We start from the raw sequence: 18,166 nt of genomic DNA, 5'->3' as shown, positions 1-18,166 counted from the left end.
ATGGCATAATAATGCAAGTACACTCTTTCAAAGAGCAATTAACTTTTAATTCTTAAGAATATTCAGACATTGGAATTGGAATGTCCAAAAACAAATTAAAGTCGGGGAGGCCCCTTTCCATCTCCAACTGCGGTTTTAGTTCCCAGTTCAGAAAACTGGATGTGATGGTTATGTTTTAGATGAGCTTTTAGGTTAGCTGCATTGCCACTTTTCATTGCCACTGTTTTTAAACCAAGTCGGCATACCGGCTCCTTCACGTTAATGGGCTCTCCTCTCTCATTCGGCTTAAAGCCAAAATGTTCCCACACCGGAGCTGTGGAATGCGGCTTTGAAACCATGTACATTTGGACTTATTCTTAAGGCTAAAATTATGCAGTTGTCGGGAAAAACAACTATTAGCCTCGAGTAACACGTAATCATCACCTCTCACTGTCCGCTCTATGTGTGTGGAGGAGCTGCCTATGAGTGAGCACATGAGAGGACAGAAGCATCACGACTGGCTAGAATGTTGGTGGTATTCATTCTTATGTAAACAAACTCACATGAAAACACAATGGGCAATATCGAGGTCAGCAAAAATGATCTGAATGAACTGGTGCCTCCGGCTCATCTTTATCCCCCTCCCGGCTAATTAGCCCGATTCAGGGGCGGGCGTGTGTCCTTACGGCTCGGCTCCACCCTCATCACACGTTATTATCGTGACAGGCCTAGTCCTAATATATATTTGAATCCCTGTCAAGCAACGTCTGTATCTCACCTGCGGTCTTGACAGTGTTACGTGACGCCTGAAACATTCTTTGCTTCTCTCAATAAAATCTATACATACAAGAAAGTACCAAATATAAATGATGAAGGACTAGTAAAAAGTTGGTTTTAATGTGACCTTCATATAGAAAAAGAACAAAATTAATAAATATGTTACTTTTAATCAAATTCCTGAGAATTTGATTAAATTGTCTGAAGCTGAAAAAACACCTATACATTTTTAAAAGAAAAATATGAATGGTTTTAGCACACTTGTATTAATTACAATGTGGTCAAATGTGTTATATGGGGCTGAGATTCTGCAATCTTATCTGTAGCTAAAAACATAATTAAATTAGGCCAAATATTTAATAAACACACATGTATGGGCATATGAGATATGTAAGACTTTGAATGAAGGCCGTTTTAATTATGCAGAAATCTGTGGAGCATTCTGTGGAGTTCTGCAGGTGCAGATTAAAGGTGCTGTAAGCAATTTCAGCTTGTTTGCTAACTTCTGCTAGCCATAACATTTTAGACAGGTGTGATTTCTCAAGACACCTATTTCAGTGATATCTGTCAAGTAGCAGAGACAATTTATCCGTGCCATTCTAAAAACATGCTTACAGCACCTTTAATCTGCATGTACAAAGAAATGGCAAAACTATCTGTTTGCCGGGCAATGGAAGACGGGAGGAGTGTTCAGGAAAGCAGTCATTATATTTGTAATTCTGTTTTATGCCAATAGTTGCACTCACATTTAAGCAGGGATATTTCTTTAAATGTGGTTTTTAGAAATGAATGTTGCAGATAATTCAGTATATGATGTGATGTTGAAGGAAGAGTTTGATGGGTAATTCAAGTTAACAAAAATACCTGCTTTGTCCTCAAGTTGTCTAAATGGTTTAGTGATACCATCCAGCTGTTTTGTCAAGTCTGCTCTGAGATACTCCTCAGTCATCATGGTGGAAAGCTCTGAGCAGACGGTTTTGGCTTCCTGCAGCTTTTTCTTCTGCTCTCGTAGCTGAGCCAGGACTGCATTGGTGGCTTGGAGCTGCTTCCTGACTTCATCAGGCTGGGTGCTGAGGGGCTGCTGTTCATTCAGCTCAGTCTCCAGGCAATTGGCACTTTCACTGAGGCTGTGCAGAAGCTTCTGGAATTGAGCTGTCTTACCGATGGCCTGCTCAATGAGGGCATGTCTCTGAGACAGCTGGCCCGTAAGGGACTGCCACTTCTGGGAAATGGATGCCATCTGTTCTTTAACTTTCTCTACTGTAGAATCCTGCTTCTCTGATGCACTGGTGATTACAGTGGCAGCCTCTTTTAACTTCTCATACTGAGGCTTGCGGCTGTTAAACTCCTTTAGGAGAATCTGAAGAACAAAAAATGTACATGGCATATGACATTAAAAGATAAGCATGTGTTAGTGTATTATACATTCATTTATTCACACTCATGATTCTGTGAGGGTTGTTCCATTGTAAGTGTTGTAGAGATCGCAGAGTGGTACGAGGAGTATGAAAGTAGACTCGCAATACCCAGATGACCAGTGAAATACAACTTTATCCCCAGATGTGTGGTCATTATTAAGAAATGTCAGACCAATGGATGGCTCGACTGGCAGACTCAGAATCGAGTAATTTTTCAGTGTGACAGTCCGTACCTGGACTTGCTGCTTCTGTGTGTTAAGCATGTTGGGGTCTACAGACAGGGGTCCTAGAACGCTCATCATCAACTCTTTCTCCTGCAGCCACTGCGAGAGCTGAGGCTGTGCCGAATTGAAGAGCTCCAACATACGCGATGACTCCTCCAGGTGCTGTTTCCTGATCTCCACTGTGCCCCTGACCTCCTCCATTCCTGAAACTGTGTGTGGAGCAGAGCACACAAACATCACATTATCTTTCCCAGCTCTCATTCTGAACAGACTCCTCAAACATTAGTGTGAGTTCAGAGAAGGTGCAGAAGGTGTAGATTCACACCTGGCCAACAGCGGCACAGATCAAAGTAGATTAATGGTTTTGGATGTGATGGATGCATACCTATCTGTGCCAGCATGTGCTTCCACTTTTCTGCCTCGGGTGAATCAGGGTGTTCCTCAATAAGGTGGAGCAATTTCTCCTTCACCTGCTGAAGCTGCTCCTGCTTTTGTTTCATGCTGTCTTCAAAGACCTGCAAGATACAAATTAAAAGAATGTTCCAGGTTCAATACAAGTTAAGATAAATCGACAGCATTTGCGACATGATGTTGATTACCACAAATAAATAATTTTGACTCGCCCCTCTTTTTCTTTAAAAAAAGCAAAAATGGAGGTTACAGTGAGGCACTTACAATGGAAGTGAATGGGGGCCAGTATTTGGAGGGTTTAAAAGGCAGAAATGTGAAGCTTATATTTGTATAAAAGCACTTCTGTTAAAACTTGTGTATTATTTGAGCTGTAAAGTTGTTTAAATCGTAATTTTTACAGTCATTTTAGGGTTTGTTGACATTATATCGCCATGGCAACAAAGTTGTAAAATTAGATATAGCTTAACAGATGTGGTTAGTAAGTGATTTTATCACAGTAAAATCATTTTAACACACATATTGTTTATGTCTTGTGGATATACTTTTGAAATAGTGAGTATTTTAACGTTTACAGATCGGCCCCCATTCACTTCCATTGTAATTGTCCAGATTTTTTATGTATTTTTTTAAGAAAAGGAGGGGAAAATCAAAACACATTTTTGTGTTACTCAATTTTATGCCACAAATGCTGTCAATTCAGCTTAACTTGAACTGAACCTGAAATATTCCTGAAAAACAGTTTCTTTTTTGAGGTAATCACCAGTATGTGCAAATGGTGAGGGATGAGTTATGCTCTAAAGCTATAGAGATGCTTGCCTTGAGTTGGATGTGTAAAATTCTGTGAATGACTTCAGCATTCAAATTCAACCCAACTCTGAGGCCAAAGATTTCATACAGGCCTACATGTGGGGGTAACATTGCTGAGCACGAAACGTCCACATGTAATGAAAAAGATTGCATTTACCTTTTGCTGCTCTATCTGAGTTTTAACTGAGTCTTTCCCAGACGGATGGCTATTCCAAGATGTTGCTGTCTTCTTTGTGTCCTCAATCCACTGTAGTAAAGAATCAGCCTGCTCATGGACCTCTTGAACTTTCTTCAATAGAGCATTGAGCTCTGAGGATCTGGTCTTCAGGAGCTCCCCAAGGTTCTCATAACTGGAGTTAATGGAGTACATGTTCTGCTGTACCAGCATTAACTCTAAATGGGAAAAAAGCTTGTACTTTTAGAAGGATTAACCTAACACAAATCAATATAGCTACTGTATTTTCAACTATGTGCTTAATGGACAGCAAAGTTTCAGCAATGATCAATCTGATCAGGCCGAAAATAGCAAGCATATTATTTTGCAATTCAAACAGCTATACTTTCTTCAATGTCATCTTTCAACAGTACAGTTATCTATCTTTCCATATAGTTAGCATATATAACTCTACATTGGAGACAGAACAGTATAGATTTATACTGGCCATCATATTGGTTATCGTTCAAAATATACAAATTATTCCATTATTGGCAAAAATCTAAATCGAATTGTCTAAATCAATGAATCCTACCTTGGTTTGTCAGATAGGGATGGCTTCCTGGACCAGAACCATTACTGACAGCCGATCCTAAATGAAGTAAATGGGAAAAAATTATTTTAAATCTGTTTGCCATCACACTGGACAGATTAAATGGGTGATCATGTAGAATTGAGACATGCGATATGTGTTCTCATAAAATCTTAAAATACTCCTTGGCAATACCTGCGCTGTGATGTATCTTGGCTTTGGCCGGTGATGTCAAAACACTGATTAGGCTACATAAAGCAGAGCCTCTGCTATTGATATCCTGAACTGCTGGAGCTTTGGAGGTCCATTCATCTAACAAGCACTACAGGGAACATAGAGACCAGAAGAGGCACTTTCAATTAAGATCTATACCGCGTATATACACAGATAGACAGACAGATAAATAGGTGGGTTGGTAGGTAGGTAGAAACACTGTTGGTAGGATTTTAAAAATACTGAAGTTTATAAAACAACAGTATTTTGGTTTTGTCAAAAACTAAAAGTCTTGGGATATGTGTAACTTTTTGGCAAGTTCCAGTTGCTGTTCATAATGGTATTTTGGCATTTAAATATTTTTGGTGCTTGACCAATTCATTGACATTTTTGGTTATTTCTGGATTTTTGCAGCATGATACACACATTATTGTATGATGATCAGATCTGGGAATTCAGTAAACTAGACATGACAACAGTAATGAAGGTTAACTCCCTGAAATAAACACTTTATAACAAAAACATGATGCTTGTGGGGGCTCAGTATTTATTCTTCTTATGGGGGATTCTTCATTTAGAGGAACCTTTAAGTTTAAAAAGGAGAACAAATATTTTTATCTCAGCTTTCAAATTATGTACATTTTATCACAAAATTCAACAATAAATGTTAATTTAATGCTCTTTAATGCCGTGTGTGACAGATCATGGCAGAAACCCATTCAAATGGGGCAGGGCACAACGCTCTCTCACCAAGACACACAAAAAAAAACATGAATGAATATCAGAGTGTTTGTTTAACCCTTTAAGCAGTGAAGATGCTTTTAAAGATTTCCTGTTTCAGTGGCATATCCAAAATTAAAGGCTTATAAAAAATCTAATAAAAAGGTCAAAAGTCAAGGGTTTGTTATCATTTTAAAGAAAACTTTTATGATAAATTCAGCCTAAAAAACAGCTGAAAAATCACAAAACAAACATGAGCCAAAAATATATATATTTCTTATTTTTCTGATTTGATATTATATATATCTCTGTGTTTAAGTAAGTTGGCTCCGATAAACTGTTTTTGTTTTGTCATGTCAACTGTAACCGAGTAAATTTGTGTGTTGATTCAACAAAACAATCAAAAGTCTCTCCAAATAAATTAAACATAATAATTGCACATAAGAACTAATTACACATGCAGACACAACAATGACTAAAGGTTTTCATAGCATGCAGACATGATTTTAGTAATGAGATTTCACAGAATGAGTGCCTTTTGAGTCATCATTTTGTCATGTACTGGGTGCCATCTCCTGGTTGCAATATGTAATAGTCACAAATCACATGTCTCTCTGCCCAAATATGGATGACTTTTTGCACCGATCTAAACCCAATCCAATTGGTTTAGCGTTCCATGACGCTACATAATTTCCAATGACATCTGATCCAGGAAATCTAACGTGTTTTCAGCCAGATTGCAAGATGCCAGACATCTAGATGCTGTGTGCATTGTGCACATTGTGCTTCGTGTCAATTATCTAATGATCTATGCATCAGATTACGCTAAGTGTGGTCTTATTTGAAAGACATTCGCCTCCTCTAAGTAAAGGTATGTGATATTTTATGGTTGTTTATTTTTTGTGAAGTTATAATCAAAAACGATGTAATACCGAAATCGAATGTACTATTTAGTGAAAATGTTCACTGACCGTTGATCTCCTGTATGTAAAAAACTTGTTTTGTTCGTCTAAAAACAGGTCCTCCACAGTGATAGTGACAACAGAACACAACACAGCTGCACACAAACCAGAGAACAGAACTTTTTTTAAAGTTTTTGGACTGGTGCCAGTTCGCAGTGGACGGAGTTACCCGTGTGATGCTGAAAATAGAAAACAAGTGATCGATAGAATGTACCATTGCTCATCACTGCTGTTTAGGACAAAAACTCTGATTACCATAGAAAATGTACCTTTTATCTCGTGTCATTTGCCACAGGTTTGGCTGCCTGTAGCCTATTCTATGTTTCTGCTTGATTTCTGAATACTCTTTTAGTTTAGAAAGTTCTGTTCTCTGTTTTGTTTGCAGCTGTGTTGTGTTCTGTTGTCACTATCGCTGTTTTTAGATGAACAAAACAAGTTTTCTCTTGAATGCCCCAAAGTCGCGAGTGGGCTGCGTGAACTGTCGCTCTCGTGCCTTATCATGAACATGCACGGGAGATCAATGGTCAGTGAACATTTTCACTGAATAGTACATTCGATTTCACTTTGTTTTTTACCAAACCATATCACATGCTTTAATAAGATTCATGAGTCTCATCAAATAATTGATTAGACTTCTGAATTATACTTTTGTGTCCTTTTGAAGCTTGAAGAGGTGGTCACCATAAACTGCCATTGTATGACATCACTGAGCACAACACTTTTTCACAATGTCTCCCTTTGTGTTAAAAAAATCAAATAAAGTCATATAGGATTATAACAACACAGGGGTGAGTAAATAATGACTGAATTTTCATTTTTGAGTGAACTATCCCTTTAATTTTCTTATTTTTACATAATGATCTGAGAGTAGCTTTATTAGGTTTCATTCCCTGTTTAGTATTTGCATTTTTTTATTCAGAAGCAACTTATATATATATATATCAAATCCAAAGTTAATTGACTGCAAGCTCATTTTTTATGTTAGCAAATCTAAGACCCAAAGTTTTCCTTAAAAAACGTCTCGGGTTATGACTATAACCCTTGTTCCCTGAGAAGGGAACGAGACACTGCGTCGTTGAAAACGACTCTTTGGGGAACGCTCCTTAGCATGCGCCTCTGAATTATGAATGAAACTATTCCAATCTTGATTGGTGTTGCGTCATGACGTAACATGTGACGGCATAACCGGATGCATAAAAGTGGCGCCGGCACACAAACACATTAGCCTAGCGATGAAGCAAGCCGCTCTCAGGCATTGAGGGCGTGGCAGGGCGATGCAGTGTCTCGTTCCTTCTCAGGGAACAAGGGTTATAGTCATAACCGAGGCGTTCCCTTCCGAGGGAACTCGCACTGCGTCGTTGAAAATGACTCTTTGGGGAACGAATGCCCACTAGGCCACGCGCCGAAAAGGCCTGCCCTAGAGTGAAACTGAACTCAGGCACTCAGCTAGGGCGAGAGCACGCGTGCGTCAGGCGTACTAGGGAGGTGCAGAAAACCTGATGAAAGTGTGCGGGGTAGCCCAACCGGCTGCCTCACAGATCTCCTGGAGGGGCACTCCCGATAAGAGAGCCCTAGAGGACACCATGCCTCTAGTTGAATGAGCCCTTATGGCCAAAGGTGAAGGCAAATTAGCACCTTATAGGCGAGATAATAGCCTGAACAATCCAATTACTAATGGTTTGTTTCGAAGCAGGGAGCCCCTTCTTAGGTGACCCAAAACACACTAACAGTTGGTCCGGCCTCCTCCAAGAGGAGGACCTCTCGAGGTAAACGCTCAAAGCTCTGACAGGGCAGAGCAAATGGAGCCTCTCTTCTTCTGCCGACACATGAGGTGGAGGATGAATGCCTGCAGGACCGTGGGCACGTGCCGTGTTAGAAGGCACCTTAGGCACAAAGCCAGGTCTCGGGTGCAGAATGGCTTTAACTCCGCCAGGGGCAAACTCCAAGCAAGCTGGTGTTACTGCCAGGGCTTGAAGATCTCCTACCTTCTTTAGAGAGGTAATAGCTAAGAGAAAAGCCACCTTGAACGTCAGGTCCTTGGGCGAGGCTGACTGAAGGGGTTCGAAGGGGGCCAGGGATAACCCTTCGAGAACCACCACCAGGTCCCAGGCAGGAACCCTGGACCTGGTTGTCGGTCTCATCCTCCATGTACCACAGAGAAAACGAATGACCAGCTGGTGCCTCCCCAGAGGCCCAGCCCTCAATGGTGCATGGAAAGCCGCAATGGCAGCCACGTACACCTTAAGTGTGGAAGGGAGAGACCATGAGAAAGCGATCTTGAAGAAACTCCAGAACTGAAGCCACCGGGCAGTTAACTGGATCTACTTCATGTTCTCTACACCAAGTGGAGAACACATTCCACTTGAGGCCATATAATCTCCTAGTAGACGGAGCCCTAGAGTTAAGTATGGTTTCAACCACCCCCGCTGATAGACCAGCATTTAGGTACTGAACCCCCTCAGGGGCCAGTCCCACAGTTTCCACAGATCTGGACGAGGGTGGAAAACTGTGTCCCCTGCCTGAGACAACAGATCCCTCCTCAGAGGAATCTGCCATGGCGGAGCTATCAGGAGTGAGATTATGTCTGAGAACCATACTCGGGCCGGCCACATCGGGCAACCAGAAGTAGACTGATGCCCTCTTGGCGGACCCTTTCCAGGACTCTCGGAGCAGAGCGATCGGGGAAATGCTGAACAGGCGAAGCCTCGGCCAGGCCTGTACCATGGCATCCAACCCCAGTGGGGCTGGATGTGAGAGGGAGAACCAAAATGGACAGTGGGGCGTCTCTAGAAGCTGAATAGATCCACTTTCGATGGTCCAAATTTGTCCCATATCAACTTCACCACCTCTGGATGAAGTCTCCATTCCCGGGCCTCAGCCCCTGCCTCGACAGGATGTCTGCTCCTGATTCTGAACCCCGGAACATACATGCTCTGATAGACAGTATTTTCCCTTGGGACCAAAGAAATTATCTGATGCTCCGGTCTGCACAGAGGCGCGATCTGAGTCCCCTTGTCGGTTCAGATAAGCTACCACTGATGTATTGTCCGAGCGTACTAGGACATGGTAACCTTAGATGTCTGGAAGGAAGCTCCTCAGAGCCCTGAACACAGCCAACATCTCTAGACAGTTTATGTGCCAAGAATGATGATGGTCCTGCCACAGACCCCTGGCAAAGCTGCCGTCCATGACAGCGCCCCAGCCAGTGAGGGAGGCGTCTGTCGAAGCGGTTTCCGGCGACATGACGCTCCCAAAACTGGCCCTTGGGACAGGAACCAAGGTTTCTTCCATATTAGCAGCTGAACGAAGGCATCTGCGGCGTTACTCTGATTTTACTGAAATGGATTCCCCTTGGGGAAAACCCCCTTGGCTTTCAGCCACCACTGGAGGGGCCTCATGTGTAGAAGGCCCAAAGGTATAAAGTTGGATGCCGCTGCCATGAGGCCCAGCAGTCTTAGAAACTGCTTTACAGTGATGGCCTGGCCTAGCTTTAACCCGGACACCATCGCCAGAACGGACTCGATACGTGCAGGAGACATGCGTGCCTGCATCATAACCGAGTTCCACACAACACCCAGAAACGTTGTGCACTGGGATGGTTGTAACACACTCTTTTTTGTGTTGAGTCTCAACCCCAAACTTAGAATGTGGCCAGGGCGACATCTCGATGCCGAACCGCCATTTCTCGAGACTGGGTCAGAATGAGCCAATCGTCGATATAATTCAGTATCGCGGATGCCCTGAAGTCTCAGAGGAGCAGGAGCTGCATCCATACATTTGGTGAATGTGCGGGAGAGAGTGGTAGGCGAGCGGAAGAACCCGATATTGGTAAGCTTCACCCCGAAGCTGAACCTCAGGAACCTCCTGTGACATGGAAGGATGGATACATGAAAATAGGCGTCTTTTAGATCTATCGTGACAAACCAGTCCTCGGATCTGATCTGGCTCACGATGGCAGGAATAGTAAGCATTTTGAACCTGAACCTCCTCAAAGGCCGGTTCAAAACTCTGAGATCTAAAATCGGCCTCAACCCCCATCCTTTTTGGAACTATAAAGTACCGGCTGTAAAATCCGGACTCCCTGTCTGCATGAGGAACACGTTCTATGGGCCTCCTTTAGCAGCAGAGATTGCACTTCTTGTTCCATCACCTGAGTCTGCTCGGAACCACTGTAGTCTGCACCACCCCAGAGAATTTGGGGGCGGTGCCCGAACTGCAGTCTGTACCCTGATTTTATTATATGCAGGACCCATGCAGATATGTTGGGAAGATGATTCCATGCCTCTACAAAATCTACTAAGGGAACCAGCCTCTCGAGGCTGGTCTCAGGTGTTTTTCGAGCACCGTTCTCGACTTCCTGAAGCGAGAGACCGGCAGGATTTAGTCGATACGGTTCTTGTGACCACAATTGATGCTTGTTTTTTTTAAAAAAAATTTTTATATTTTTTGACACGAACGACACGGCGTGCGTCCGCTGGAAATTGATGTGGCCCGAGGCGTCAGAGACGGCGGGAACCGACACTGATTTCCTGAGGACTCCGCTGCGAGAGTAACCTCGGTTGCTCTGCAGCGGGGGGGCAGCCCTCCGAGGTTCTACCACCTTGGTAGGACCTCCTTCCCGAAGCTTCTACTAAGGGAACCAGCCTCTGGTGTTTCCCGAGCACTGTTCTCGACTTCCTGAAGCGAGAGACCGGCAGGATTTAGTCGCACGGTGTGCGTTCGCTGGAAATTGATGTGGCCCGAAGCGTCAGAGACGGCGGGAAACCAACACCGATTCCATGAGGACGCCGCTGCGAGAACAACCTCGGTTGCTCTGCAGCGGGGGGGAACTCTGTGGTGCGAGGAGCTGACTGATGGCTGGGGCTGATCTGCTTGTCCTACTCGATTTAGACTTACCTTACGGGGGAAGCATCAAGCAGAAAAGATCTAACCTTTTCCTTTATCCCCGATAAATTCAGCCACAGATGCCTCTCTGTGGCCACCATAGCTGCCATAGAGCGGCCAATAGCCATTGAGTGCAGGCAAGAACCAGCCTGACCTGTCGCCATGTAAGCCCTACTTATTAAAGCAGATGTATCCCTGCAGGGCTTACTAGGCAGCGCCGGGGTTTTAGCCCATATCCCGTGCCCCCAAAACATCGTCTGTAATCACCACACTGGGGCTGGAGACACGGGACGAAGGTGGTTTACCCCACGATCTCGAGATATATATTTATATATTTTTTGTGGAGATCGGGGAAAAACGGCAAACCCCGGCGCTGAGGTTGTGATCTGTGCCGCAGGAAACACTCGTCTAATTTGTCTTTCAACTTGCGTTTCCTGCTCATTTTGTGGCCAGCTGATATCAAGTCTGGCCACGGCACGCGTCACAACCTCAATCAGCTCCTCATAAGCTTGGCTGAAAACTGGCGTGCTTGACTCACGGTCGTCCGCATCAATGCGGAGCATATCCACTTCCTCGGAAGCAGAGAGCTCAAGCATTGGGACCTGATCGTGGGCAGAAGAAGCCGCGACGCGGGCTTCTGCACCACTCACAGTAGGCTCGGGATCCTCAAACGAAGAATGAGAAAGTCAAGTCAAGTCAAGTGGTTTTTATTGTCATTTCAACCATATACAGTTAGTACAGTACACAGCAAAATGAGACAATGTTCCTCCAGGACCATGGTGCTACATAAAAACAACAAAGGACCAACACAGGACCACATGAGACAACACAACGAAATAAAATACCTATATAAAAAAAAACCTACATATACCTATATAAAGTGCACGTGCAAACATGTGCAAAAAGTACAGGACAGTACAACATATTTCTGACAATGAACAGGACAATAGACAGTGCAGCGCCGACCAGTACTCAGTAGTGCAAAAGATGACAGTTTCTAAAAATGTAAACATAACATACTATGAGATAATGTTCTATGCACATAGCAGTTATTGAGGTAGCAGACAGTTATAAAGTGACAGTAATTAAAGTGCAACTCAGGACACGTGTGTGTCAAACCAGTCTCTGAGTATTGAGGAGTCTGATGGCTTGGGGAAGAAGCTGTTACACAGTCTGGCCGTGAGGGCCCGAATGCTTCGGTACCTCTTGCCAGACGGGAGGAGGGTAAAGAGTTTGTGTGAGGGGTGTGTGGGGTCGCCCACAATGCTGGTTGCTTTGTGGATACAGTGTTTTTTGTAAATGTCTTTGATGGAGGGAAGAGAGACCCCAATGATCTTCTCAGCTGTCCTCACTATCCTCTGCAGGGCTTTGTGGTCCAAACGGTGCAAGTCCCAAACCAGGCAGTGATGCAGCTGCTCAGGATGCTCTCAATAGTCCCTCTATAGAATGTAGTGAGGATGGGGGTTGGGAGATGTGCTTTCCTCAGCCTTCGAAGAAAGTAGAGACGCTGCTGGGCTTTCTTGGTGATAGAGCTGGTGTTGAGGGACCAGGTGAGGTTCTCTGCCAAGTGAACACCAAGGAATTTGGTGCTTTTGACGATCTCCACAGAGGAGCCGTCGATGTTCAGCGGAGTGTGTTCACCTTGTGCTCTCCTAAAGTCAACAACCATCTCTTTTGTTTTGTCGACATTCAGGGACAGGTTGTTGGCTCTACACCAGTTCGTCAGCCGCTGTACCTCCTCTCTGTATGCTGACTCGTCGTTCTTGCTGATGAGACCCACCACGGTCCTGTCATCGGCGAACTTGATGATGTGATTCGAGCTGTGCATTGCTGCACAGTCGTGAGTCAGCAGAGTGAACAGCAGTGGACTGAGCACACAGCCCTGGGGGACCCCAGTGCTCAGTGTGGTGGTGGTGGAGATGCTGTTCCCGATCCGGACTGACTGAGGTCTCCCAGTCAGGAAGTCCAGGATCCAGTTGCAGAGGGAGGTGTCCAGGCCCAGCAGGTTCAGCTTTCCAATCAGGTGCTGGGGAATGATTGTGTTGAATGCTGAGCTGAAATCTATGAACAGCATTCAAACGTATGAGTCCTTATTGTCTAGGTGGGTGAGGGCCAGATGGAGGGTTGTGGTGATGCCATCGTCCGTTGAACGGTTTGAACGATCACGCAAACTGCAGTGGGTCTAGTGAGGGGGCAGCTGGGTCTTAATCTGCCTCATGACGAGCCTCTCGAAGCACTTCATGATGATGGGTGTAAGTGCGACGGGACGGTAGTCGTTGAGGCAGGACACTGAAGACTTCTTTGGCATGGGGATGATGGTGGTGGCCTTGAAGCACGTTGGAACGACGGCGCTGCTCAGAGAGATGTTGAAGATGTCGGTAAGAACATCTGCTAGCTGGTCTGCACATCCTCTGAGCACTCTGCCAGGAATGTTGTCTGGTCCAGCAGCCTTCCGTGGGTTGACTCTACGTAGAGTTTTCCTCACAACTGCTGTGGTAAGACAGAGCACCTGGTCGTTGGGAGGAGGGGTGGACTTCCTCGCCATCACGTCGTTCTGCACTTCAAACCGAGCGTAGAAGTCGTTCAGCGCATCTGGAAGGGAGGCATCTTTGTCACAGGCAACTGATGTTGTCCTGTAGTTGGTGATGGCCTGGATGCCCTGCCACATGCGCCGCGTGTCACCGCTGTCCTGGAAGTGACTGTGAATTCTCTGGGCGTGTGCGCGCTTTGCCTCTCTGATTGCCCGTGACAGTTTGGCCCTAGCTGTTCTTAAGTGCTTAAGTGTTCTTAAGTGCCGCAGCAGTCTCATTCTCATCTGCAAGATCCCGCTGCGAACCCCACGATCTCAACCGCCGCGCTGCCTCAACAGACGCGGGACCAGAACCGTGGGGAACGCGAGCCTGACCGTGATCATCAAAGCACACCAACCGGGAGCGCAGCACTCTCATGGGTAGTGCTTCACAACTTTCACAGGCAGATCCCTCGAGAGCTGCCTGTGCGTGCTGCGCTCCCAAACAATTCACACATAAAGCGTGCGTGTCCCTACCCGTAATGAAACGAGGGCAGGGGTGCACGCACTTCATGAACTGTTGGGTGGCCATAATATTTTTAAATCAGACAAACAACACACATAGAGCGCTTGCTGAAGAGCGAAAACTAATGTGTTTGTGTGCCGGCGTCACTTTTATGCATCCGGTTATGCCGTCACATGTTACGTCATGACGCAACACCAATCAAGATTGGAATACCATAATTTCCGGACTATAAGCCGCAACTTTTTTCCCACGCTTTGAACCTCGCGGCTTATACAATGACGCGGCTAATATATGGATTTTTCCCGCTTTCAAATTTTATAAAAAAAAAGAAAAACATTCTGTGACGTGCTCAGTTTTTTGGCGTGAAGCTTTCATTAGACCAATGAAATTGCCGAACGGGTTAAGGTCAAAACAACTTTTTTGTTTACTGTTTAGATTAAATCGAAGGCTCAAACTTCCCATCATTCTGATTACGGTAGTAATTTTGTCACCCTCACCATGGCAAAGACATGGAGAAACGCATATGATGCTGCTTTCAAGTTGAAGGCGATTGATCTGGCTGTTGGAAAAGGAAATAGAGCTGCCGCACGGGAGCTTGGTCTTAATGAGTCGATGATAAGACGCTGGAAACAGCAGCGTGAGGAATTGACTCAGTGCAAAAAGACAACTAAATCTGAGGCTATTCAACTCAGACAATCGAAGGAGATGACTTCAGTGGTTTCAGTGCACAGGACGAGGAAGATAGTGACCAATGACTTTCTTGGTAGGCTACTGTTTACTGCAAATGTTTTATTACAAGCCTTGTGTGGCAGCGGGAGCGTGGTCAAGCGCCCATCCGGGAGAGAAAAGCTGTAAGGGCGCTTACACCTGCGCTTAAATTATGTCTAACACCGGTGTCTAATTTCAAGTGCCCTGCTTCACATGTCCTTCTTGGGAAAACTGTCACACGGGCACCAGTGTGACAGTTTTCAGCAGGGCACTTGACGTTCCAGGTAAGGCTTTTAATGGCCACAGCAATGTTTACAATAAATTTTATAAAGTTTCTCAATTCTTCTATGCGCCAACACTAGACTGAGCGTGTGTCACTCTCTCAGCTCTGTGGCTGCTGCCTTTTTATACTGCTCTCCCCATGCTTACTGAAATTAGACACCGGTGTTAGACATAATTTAGCTCAGGTGTAAGCGCCCTTACCGCTTTTCTGTCCCGGACGGGCGCTTGACCACGCCCCCGCTGCCACACCATGTTTCGTTAAAGCCTATTTATTTTTGTTACAAGCCTGAGTAAAGTTCATTTGTTTCAATGTACCGGTAGGCACCTGCGGCTTATAGACAGGTGCGGCTTATTTATGTTCAAAATAATATTTTATTTAAAAATCAGTGGGTGCGGCTTATATTCAGGTGCGCTCAATAGTCCGGAAATTACGGTAGTTTCATTCATAATTCAGAGGCGCACGCTAAGGAGCGTTCCCCAAAGAGTCGTTTTCAACGACGCAGTGCGAGTTCCCTCGGAAGGGAACTTCAAAATCCACACCATTAAACCATGGTTGATCATGGCCATGATCAGATCTTTATTCCAAGACATTTAGTAAAAAGTGCTTCTAATTGAAGAATAATCAATATACAGTGAGACAGATTTCTTCTAGTTATTCTCTGTTAATTTACTGCACCATTCAATCATGGAGGTTTTGTAGCACCACAATAAGGAATGTGAAGAGGAATCCATCACTCACATTGACTGTGTGCAGGTCTTTTCTCAGGCCCTGTTCACTGCAGTTGGGCTCAGGCACTGGCACATGCTCTTTTGTTTCCTTCAGCCATTTAATGAACACCCCTGTTGCTGCTTTAAACTCCTCCAGTGAACTCTGGCAGGACGAAACCTCCTGCTTTCTGCAATACACACACCATACGCATGCATTCAGTGTCTTATTAAATAGCTTGACATCTGGCAAAAAGTCTAACCCATTTTATATTTTGTAATAATGGTGTTCCAGCACAGCCTTTGCTTTTTATTTAATAACAGCCAAAAATAATTAAAATCATTACTTCATCCAATAAAAAATATTAGGCCTATAATTCAGAGCCAAGTGAAGCATAAAATAAAAAGGAAAAAAGCATTTCAAACATTGAAGCATAATTTTACTGGACAAGTAATATTTTTATGCTAAGATTAATCTAACGCTATTTTCATACTTGACTCAAATAAAAAATAATTTTCTTCATATTTTTGCCTAGATATTAGTTTAGATATTTTTACCTGTAAACAAGACAAAATAATATGAATTAGGAAATGATATTTTGGAGTGTTGTTCCCAACCCAATTTTGATTAGTGAACCGCACTGAAGTTCACATGAATCAGACCACCAGATGAGCTTTGCAAGTCAACTCAGGTTCACTTGTGCACACTAGAGTTCAGAAAAGAACATCAAACAAACAAACAAACCAAACTCTGAAGTCAAATGACTTGGGTCCATAGCTGAAGTGTGAAAGCACCTTAACTTACTAATACTTACTTCTCTTGAACTGTATCTTTCAAAGCATTGAAGTTGTTAGAGACGTTCTTCATCTTGCTCTGAATGAGAGATTTGCTTCCTTCAGGATCCAGCTTGCTGAGTTCCTCTGACAGTTTCTGTAGGGTTTCAACATCCTTTGCATGCTCGGCTAACTCAGCATTAGTGTCCTACAAATAAAAGATGTATTTGAACTTCAAGATGTGAAATATGAAGAAATTAAAGTGCATAAACAGACACATTGTCTCTGTTCTAAAACCTAGTGAGCTGTCTTTCTGTCTCCTGTCCTTCACAATTTACTCACCCTCATGTCATTCCAGATGTGTATGACTCTTTCTTCTGCAGAACACAAATATAGTAAGAATATTTCAGCTTTATAGGTCCATACAATGCAAGTGAATGGTGGCCAGAACTTTGAAGCTCAAAAAATATAAAGGCAGCTTAAAAGTAATCCATATGACTCCAGTGGTTATCTTCAGAAGCAATATGATAGGTGTGGGTGAAAAACAGATCAATATTTAAGTACATTTTTTACTTTAAATGTCCACTTTCACTTCCACATTCTTCTTCTTTTGTTTTTGGTGATTCTCATTCTTAATGCATACCGCCACCTACTGGGCAGGGAAGATAATTTACAGTAAAAAAGGACTTACATTTTATATGAGACAGTTCCAATTTCTCACCCACACCTATCATATCACTTCTACAATCATTGATTTAACCACTGGAGTTATATGGATAAGCTTTATAAGCTTTTTTGAGCTTCAACGTTCTGGCCAAAATTCACTTGCATTTTATGGAACTACAGTGCTATGATGTTTTTCTCAAATTCTTAATTTATTTTAAAGCAGAGGAAATCTACTTTTCAACTGGGATGGCAATTAGGTTGACTAAATGATTCAATAATTTGTATTTTGGGGTGAACTATACCTTTAAGACAGCATACTAACTGAAACGTAACCTCAAAGTGAATTATTCTGAAAATTGTACAGTACATGGGCAGAAACTCCTCGCCTAAAACTCTCAAAAGACTCAACTAATGGTCACAGTTCATTTCAAAATAGTCTCAGCTGGTCCTAAATGAACCGTGATGGGTCACTTTACATGTCAGTCAAAAAGTGTCTTCCATTCTATTTGGGTGGATTTTAACCAGAATAATGCTGCCTTTAAGTGGAGTTGGAAATATCATTATTATGAGTTATGAGAACATGAATGACCAAGTGAAGTACACTGGGAATGTACCACTGGGAAACTCACAATTGTAGAATATAACAGAGTTTTAACATTGACTACGTTTACATGTACACCAATACTCTGATTATTGCAATAATCAGAATATAATAAATAATTAGATTAAGATATTTACATGATTTGGGACAACCATGTCAATCCTGTTTACATGCTATTTGCCATTATTCTGATTATTTGCTGAGAAATTAGATTTTTTATGCTTTTTTTTTATAAATGAATATTTATTCCAAAA

General features: G+C 43.4%; 1 protein-coding gene across 1 annotated transcript in view; it reads right to left on the bottom strand.

Annotated features, from left to right (window-relative positions):
* The window catches only part of dst (dystonin), a 273,043-nt gene that overhangs the window by 85,570 nt on the left and 169,307 nt on the right, over nt 1-18,166 (bottom strand). Inside the window, exons 47-54 of the mRNA XM_052150432.1 lie at nt 16,687-16,853; nt 15,906-16,062; nt 4,558-4,684; nt 4,366-4,422; nt 3,774-4,009; nt 2,784-2,913; nt 2,408-2,607; nt 1,621-2,116 (exon numbers count right to left, since the gene is read on the bottom strand). Of these exons, the coding sequence (XP_052006392.1) occupies nt 1,621-2,116; nt 2,408-2,607; nt 2,784-2,913; nt 3,774-4,009; nt 4,366-4,422; nt 4,558-4,684; nt 15,906-16,062; nt 16,687-16,853 (1,570 nt within the window). The remainder of the gene's footprint in view (nt 1-1,620; nt 2,117-2,407; nt 2,608-2,783; nt 2,914-3,773; nt 4,010-4,365; nt 4,423-4,557; nt 4,685-15,905; nt 16,063-16,686; nt 16,854-18,166) is intronic.

The sequence above is a fragment of the Xyrauchen texanus genome, chromosome 20 (genome assembly GCF_025860055.1).
Source record: "Xyrauchen texanus isolate HMW12.3.18 chromosome 20, RBS_HiC_50CHRs, whole genome shotgun sequence".
Lineage (NCBI taxonomy): Eukaryota > Metazoa > Chordata > Actinopteri > Cypriniformes > Catostomidae > Xyrauchen > Xyrauchen texanus.
The sequence above is the reverse complement of the archived record's forward strand: the minus strand, read 5'-3'. Positions and strand labels throughout refer to the sequence as shown.